This window comes from Dunckerocampus dactyliophorus, chromosome 8 (genome assembly GCF_027744805.1).
Source record: "Dunckerocampus dactyliophorus isolate RoL2022-P2 chromosome 8, RoL_Ddac_1.1, whole genome shotgun sequence".
NCBI classification, from domain to species: Eukaryota; Metazoa; Chordata; class Actinopteri; order Syngnathiformes; family Syngnathidae; genus Dunckerocampus; species Dunckerocampus dactyliophorus.
The window spans coordinates 20,544,731-20,552,797 of record NC_072826.1 but is presented as its reverse complement, the minus strand read 5'-3'; the positions used below and the strand labels follow the sequence as shown (position 1 = coordinate 20,552,797).

Here is an 8,067-nt window from a genome sequence, read left to right as displayed (position 1 = left end):
GCTGTTGCAACACATCTACACTCCGTTACCATTGCACACCTTGATAGCAGCTTTTTTTTTTTTAACCAAGCGGACCTTTGTTCGCCCGCGGAGGGGTTCGTTCGAACCCCCCGGACCCCGCCGGTTACGGGCCTGTCAATATAAGTCAGACTGCACAGAACACGGCTCGTTTAGATAAAAACTGGGTTGTAGCTGTTTGTCTGTTTTGCCACGGTTGGAAAGAGGTATGGTTTACTGTGTTAGAACCATTCACTTGGGAGTTATTGATCCCGGAAGTTTGAATCTGTGAATATGTTTCCAGCTTTACAGTCTCTTTTGCGTTTTGCGAGGGAACGCAAAACAGTTTTGCGTTATCTCGTAAAAGAGTATTGCGTTATCTCACAAAAGTTTTGCGAGGGAACGCAACAGTGCTTTTTATTTAACCCATCATATTTTTTTTCTCCATGTTCCCTCCGGGGCTCCGTAGTCAACAGATACAGTGGTGTGAAAAGGTGTTTACCCCTTTCCTGATGTGTTATTTTCTGCATTTTTATCACACTTAAATGTTTCACATCATCAAACAAATTTTAATATTAGTCAATGACAACACATCTGAACACAAAATTCAGTTTTTAAATGAAACGTTTTATTATTAAGGGAGAAAAAGAATCCATTTATTAATTAATTGAGCTCTGTTAGCCTGGAAAAGGTTATAACGCCATTTCTAAAGCTTTGGGACTTGAGCAAACCACAACGATAAACATTATCCACAAGTGGCAAAAACATGGAACAGTGGTGAACCTTCCCAGGAGTTGCTGGCCAACCAAAATGACCCAGGAGCTCAGCGCGAAGAGGTCACAAAAGACCCCACAACAACATCCAAATAACTGCAGGTCTCACTTTCCCCAGTTAAGGTCAGTGTTCATGACTCCATAAGAAAGACTCTGGGCAAAAACGGCCTGCATGGCACAGTTGCAAGACAAAAACCACTGCTGAAGAAAAAGAACTTGTCTCAATTTTGCCAGAAAACATCCTGATGATCCCTAAGACCTTTGGGAAAATACTCTGTGCTCAGACAAAAGTAGAAATTTTTGGAAGGTGTGTGTCCCATTACATCTGGCGTAAAAGTAACGCCGCATTTCAGAAAAAGAACATCATGCCAACAGTAAAATATGGTGGTGGTAGTGTGATGGTCTGGGGCTGTTTTGCTGCTTCAGGACCTGGAAGACTTGCTGTGATAAATGGAACCTTGAATTCTGCTGTGTATCAAAAAATCTTGAAGGAGAATGTCTGGCCATCTGTTTGTGACCTCAAGCTGAAAGGAACTTGGGTTCTGCAGCAGGACAATCCAAAACACACCAGCAAGTCCACCCACGGGCTACTGCTGTAACCCACGCCAAGCTAAAACTCAACTCTGAACCTCCAACATCACTTCCATACCGTTCCCCACTCAGCTCCCCTAACACATATATAGCAACACACATGAACATGAGTTTTATTTATGTCTTAAAACGCCTTATTTACTCTTACTATGTCTATTATATTTGGTATAGGAGTGTAAAGGTGACTATAGGGCTGCTATCTCATGTCAAGAGGGCTCTAATAATGTTTAAAAACCTATTTAGAAGGTCACAAACGCGTTTTCTATGCTGTAACTAATATTACATTTATAAATAAAGAATCCTACTTTGCGGAAATTCATTTGTCACAGTTGGGTCTGGAACCAATTAACTGCAATAAACGAGGGATTACTGTAATTGATTGGTAGCAGGTGATAACTGGAGAGCGACATGAACAATTTAACTTTCTTTTACTTTAATAATGATGTGGAGTGCATGAGAAAGTGGGAAGGAAAACGTAGCTCTCTTTGGCCACATGGTCATTTATTAACAAGTACTGTCTATTCACACAACACAACAGTAACAGAACCAATGGTGTAATAGCAGCAAGGAGCAAACTGCTCATCTAGTATTAATAGCAGATGAGTTCATTGTGAACAAGTGTATCACACCAAGAGCATTTAGGGAAAATGTCACACATGAGTCCAAGCATCGGTGTAACAACATGTATGATGGATTACGCACTTTTAAAGATCAGCTCATCTGGAGCGTATGGTTCGATTAACGCTTCCCAAAAATGTGATTCCAACAATGAAATTTCGACATACAAACCGTGATAAATGCAGCCAGTCCAACTCATGTGTGCACGAACCCAAAAGAAGGGTTGTATGGAGGCTGCGGATCATGACCTGGATAAGGTGGCAGAGAAGGCTGTGGAAATGCTGGAGGAGCTAAAACAAGTGATAAAAGCTTAAATATAACATGTACCTTTAAAGTTCTTCTAGCGGTTTCTATAAATGATGTCAGAAAATATGTGCCATTCCACCGAATCTGTGCCATTTGAAATAAAATGAATAAGGGGCGTATAAGGGTGTCACAAGATCTCGTGTCATAAGATATCGCCAGATTAAAATGTTTCTCACTCAGAAAAACAAATGTTTCGTGGGCGATAATAGGCCTGGGGCGATAATAAATGAAATAATCCTACAATAAATAAAAATGATCTTGATCATTTTGCCGGCCTCAATATATTGCCAGGTGCATGTGTATCTGTTTTCCTCGTCTCTCGCCTCCAAACAGGCAGGAGGAGGATTCACTCTGTGCATTGGTTTCAACAGCTTGGCACATTTGTTCCAGAGAACAACGGCATGAACGGAGTGAGGTTTTTTTCAGTCATACCTTGTGTCTTTGTCTCTGATTGCATATTTAATAAATTAAATTTAAAAGATTGGATTAATTAAAACAATAATCATATGTTGCCCGGGCCGCACGGTGGCCACACAGTCAGGAGATCGGGAAGATCTGGGTTTGAATCTTCGTTGGGCATCTCTGTGTGGAGTTTGCATGTTCCACCCACATTCCAAAAACATGCATGTTAGGTTAATTGTCCATAGGTATGAATGTGAGTGTGAATGGTTGTTTGTCTATATGTGCCCTGCGATTGGCTGGCGACCAGTCCAGGGTGTACCCCGCCTCTGTGTACCCTGAAATCAGCTAGTGAGGATAAGCGGCATAGAAAATGTATAGATGGATCTATGTTACCTGTTTGTTTGTTTGTTTACATGACATTACGCAGGCTACGGGATCATTGCAGGGGCATAACAGACGGTCGCCGCTAGCATAGCAAGCAAGCGAGCCAACTAGTTAACCTCTCCAATTTACTTACGGTATTCTAAACTTAAGAAAGTGGTGGAAGAAGGACAAAGATGCCAAATACAACTTCTACACGGAATGAGAGGAGAACCTTGGTTCATTCGATCTCAGCCATGGCATGTCGGCTCAGCTCTGCTGGCTCAATAGCCAGTCTCCATGCAGTGTGAAAGGTGATGTAATCTAACGTCATGCCTCATAACATTACTGATGCCTAGTGACCAGAATACTACATATAACGTGTCTTTCAATATTTCCTGACTAAGTCAACCACAAAACGGCGATCATTTTTTAATTAATTATTTTGTGAAAAACTGCAATATAGTGAAGGAGCGATATTTGAACCATGATATAGCGAGGGACGACTCTATTTGCTAATTCTATGCTAAAAAGTCACTCATGTTACTTTCAGTCCTGTTACTCAAATACAACAGTGAAATCACCTGAGATGGGCCAACACGCATTTCGTATAGTTCAATATGTGTATTATCACATTTAGAGTTTAAAAAAGACTGAACCTGAAGTTTCTTTTGAGAGTTCCAACAAGCTAATGGCACCGATTCAGTGGAACGGCCCATAAGAGTGGCAAAAAGAACTGACCAGCTTCCATGTATGGAGGAGGTGGTGGTGCTGTGGGTAGGGCGGGGCCTCCGTAACCAGGCTGCACTGGCACAGGCTGGTAGCTCGGATGGGAAGGTGGATGCTGGGCCGGAGGTGCCGGCTGCTGGCGTACAGCGATAAAGGTGGTTGTTGGCACATCTAGAAGATAAATGTGAGATTCCAAGTGAACGACCAACAATGGTGTGTAGAATTATGCGAGGCGAAGGCCGTGTCTCACTTTGGCGCCGAGAGTTGCGCACTTTCCTGCACTTTTTGTACAGAAAGCAACATGGGGCCACAAAGCAGACGACGAGACCCACGCAGAAGATGAGGGGAATAATCGAGCCAAGGATGCTGCCCAGAAGTACAGCAGTCTTGGCGCCAACCCTGCCGGGATAAACAGACCAGAGCATCATTGCTAAAATGTACTTCCAGTTAGCTCCGGGGCGTCTCAACTTTTCCACCAAGGACCACATACAGAAAAGTGAAAGGATGCAAGGGACACTTTGATATTTTGAAAAGCAACACATGTACTGTAGATGCTAAGTTATAGACTGTATCCTGTATTTCAAGAAAAAAGTCAATTTCAGCTTTGTGGTATCGGTGAAAAAGCGCATTATTCGTATGAACTTATGTCTACAATTATTTTTTTCACATTTTTGCTGTTGTTTTTTTTTATTTTCCAAATATTTCAACTTTGGGCCACGGGCCATATGCGGCCTGCGGCGGTGTGCGTGCGTGGATTTTCTCTGGGTACTGGTTCCTCCCACATTAGGTTAGCCTAGAGGCCCTAGGCTACACTTTGGACACCCCTGTGTTAGCTCATCCTTTCAGATGTGCTGGTTGACCTCCAAAATTGTTGCCTTCATGAACTCGCTGTAACATTCTTTAACTGTCATGTAAGTGTAAAAAGAAGTTAAGCCCGGTCAGAGTAAAACATAAAAACAATCATTTTATTCACTTCAGTGACAAAGGCATAATGCGAAGGTCATTTCACGTCAGAGATGCCTCTCGCTTTTTTCTTAATCGCCACAGGAGTGTAAAAAGAAGTTAAGCACTGCAAAAGTAAAAAAAAAAAAAACAACAAAACAGCCCAAAGTTAACTTTGATAACAAGTGATGACAAGAACGTCTTTATGAACTTTAATTAACATTTGAACGTTCTTTGACTGTCATACATGTGTAAAAAAAGGGTTAACCCTGGTAATAGTAAATCCTAAAAAACAACTTTGATCTCAGATGGCACTAAAAATGGACAAATGGGCTGTTTAAGCGCAAACAACAGTCAGGATCCGTCCCCCGGCCCGAAGGTGAACAAAAACGACCCTCTTGTTCAACGTACAGGCCCTGAGCGGACAACAAGAAAGAGCAACCACCCCTGCCCGTCACCTCTCACTGCTGGGAACGCCAGAGTGGAATAAAGTCCAGCCTGTCTCGAGGGGACTGGATCCAGGTGAGTCTCACGATATCTAGCCGGAATTTCTCCACCTTACGCACCAGCTCAGGCTACTTCCCCACCCATGTGGACCCATGTTACCTCTTCAAGCTGTTCCTCTTCCGCTTGCGCCCCCTGCGTCCACCTAAAGCTTGCCATGACGCCCCACCTCCAAGTTCGGCTGCAGAGGGGGGCCCCGGTGACCCGCGTCTGGGTGAGGGAAAAGTAAGTCAATTTATCCTTCTTATCGTCCGGGTCTGTTTGAGTAACACCTGGTCTGGTCCCTCACCTAGGAGCTGGGTGTCTTTAAATCTCTGTCACTGCTGTCTTTAAATGTCATACAAGTGTAAAAAGATGTTAACCCGGTCAGTAGTCGACGTAACAACACTTAACTAGGCCGAGCAAAGACCAAGACAGTATGCTAAACTGATCTTAATAGTCGTACACGGGTACAAAGAAGTTAACGTTAAAAACAATTCAGACCTTGTAATCACGTTGTAATCATCATTGCATCGCATTTTTTAATATGCTTAAGTGTAAAAAAAAATCTTAAGCACTGTAAAAAGTCAAATCAAAACAAAACTGTCTCGGTTAAGTTTGACAGCAAGTGACAGCAACATGAACTGTAAGTAGCAGTTCAACATTCTTTAACCGCTTTAGCTAAGTGTAAAGAGACGTGAACGCCAGTCATAGTGAGCGCATGTGGTACCCGTCGTCACATCCTTCCTGCTGCTCTCCAGTTAGCTGCTGTGTGTGGTCACTGCAGCAGTATTTACTGTGGCAGCTTCCGCAGCAGAGCGTGCCGCCACATGAAACGCCATCACGATGGACGCCGCTGTCGTCCCAGTAGCTTGTACAGTCCTCAGCTGGAAGACAAGTCAAGACATGTCCAACAACACCAAACACCTTGCTGGATGGTTTTGCTTTCAGTTGATGATGCACGGCCCAAAATGGTCTTTAGAGAAACACCAAAAAGGTAACTCACCCTGTGTAGTCGGGATCAGGCCCACACCAGATACAAGCAGTAGAATGGACAAGACGACTGACACCATTACTGCAAAAACACACACTAATACAGACTGTACAACTGTTACTGTGTGTGTGTGTGTGTGTGTGTGTGTGTGTGTGTGTCGCACCCATCAGGCAAGTCACCAAACAACATTCCTGACTTCATTGGGAGAAAAGGCTGGGTGTAATTAATGATGCTTGCAGCTCAATCATAGTACATTTGGATATACTTACTTTTGTGTGTGTTTACCATCGCACACTAGCATGCACAAATGACAATTTTGTCCCTTTTTTAATCCAAATCATGAAAAATACAGGACAAATATTCTATTACAGTTATTCCTCGGGTATTGAACGAGTTCCATTCCTATGATTGTGATGTAAGTCGAGTTGTACTGTATCGAAATGATACTTAAATGAACTCCTAAGTCACTACCTCCTCTTCTCCTTGTAACAGCGCACAGAATCCATGACTCCTGTAGGATTCATTACCATTCAATAATCTTTATCCTTAATGATACGGCCAATATTGGTGAGGGTGTCTCCTCCCTCTGAGCTTTTTATGATGTTCATTTCCACTCCCATGGTGATGGCTTTCCTTTTCTTTGGCGCACTGCCGCTTGGGAGACATAATGAAGGGTAAAAGGTTAACCAATAAGCAATGTTATCCTGTCTCTGTGTGTATGTATTCTTGTGCTGCACGTGGTGCGTATTCTCCCGCTGGCGTGCACTGCAACTAGTTCTCGAGTCTCGTGTTCACAAACCCAAATTGCGTTTTGAATACATTTATGGAAGCACGTGCATAACTATGAAATGTTATGTTATGTTATGTTACGGAATGTCACAATCCCAGGACACACCTTTATTGTCGTTCACAATGGTTTGAATTTTTTTATGTCAATATAATCAATAATATGCTGGTTAGCTTATTTAGCTACGTGACAGTACTTCATACTGCAACCACAATAATAAATATTGTTACATGAATACTTCTAAAGTGAGCATTATAATCTTTGTATAAAAATCTAAATGGCAACTAGTGATGGGAAACTCAGTTACTTTTATTGACTCGAGTTTTTATGAGTCACTCACTGAAAGGTAATTGGGTACTCGATTCACTCGAGTCACCTGTCGTGCGCATTCAAAGAAACACACATATGCAACAAGTTGAGCTTGTGAGTTAGTGAAACTGGAGTTTTACTCAACCCGTGAGTTGATGAAACTTGAGTCTTCATCCATCGAGCACCCGTGAGTCAGTAAAACTCGAGTCTTTGTCCACTTGGGAGTCAATGAAATGTAAGTCTTTGTCAAGCACGAGTGAGTCAATGAAACTTGAATCTTCGTCAACCCATGAGTCAAAGAAACTCGCCTTCGTCGAGCACCTGTGAGTCAGTGAAACTTGCGTCTTTGTCTAACCGTGAGTCAATGAAATTCGAGTCTTCATCCACTCGTGAGTCACTGAAATTTGAGTCTTCATCAAGCACTCTTGAATCAGTGAAACTCGAGTCTTCGTCAAGCACTTGTGAGTCAGTGAAACTTGTGTCTACGTTGAGCACCCATACGTCAGTGAAGCTAGAGCCTTCATCCATTTGTGAGTCAGTAAAACCCGAGTCTTCATCAAGCACTAGTGAGTCAGTGAAATTTGAACTCTTGAGTCAGTGAAACTAGAGTCTTTGTTGAGCACCCATGAGTCAGTAAAACTCGAGTCTTCGTCAACCCGTGAGTCAATGAATTTAGCCTTTGACAAGCACTTGTGAGTCAGTGAAACTCGTGTCTACATCGAGCACCCATGAATCAGTGAAGCTAGAGTCTTCATCCATTCGTGAGTCAGTAAAAC

The 8,067-nt window shown here is 42.7% G+C and overlaps 1 protein-coding gene across 1 annotated transcript; it reads right to left on the bottom strand.

The window, feature by feature from the left end:
• Positions 1–1,405: 1,405 nt before the first annotated feature.
• Positions 1,406–6,322, bottom strand: LOC129186488 (protein shisa-4-like). The gene is made up of 6 exons (XM_054784805.1): positions 6,208–6,322; positions 5,932–6,088; positions 5,325–5,432; positions 4,027–4,175; positions 3,789–3,947; positions 1,406–2,269 (listed from the first exon to the last, which is right to left on the bottom strand). The coding sequence occupies exons 1-6, from the start codon at positions 6,272–6,274 to the stop codon at positions 2,175–2,177; spliced, it is 735 nt and encodes a 244-aa protein (XP_054640780.1). The 5' UTR covers positions 6,275–6,322; the 3' UTR covers positions 1,406–2,174.
• Between the last annotated feature and the right edge of the window lie 1,745 nt (positions 6,323–8,067).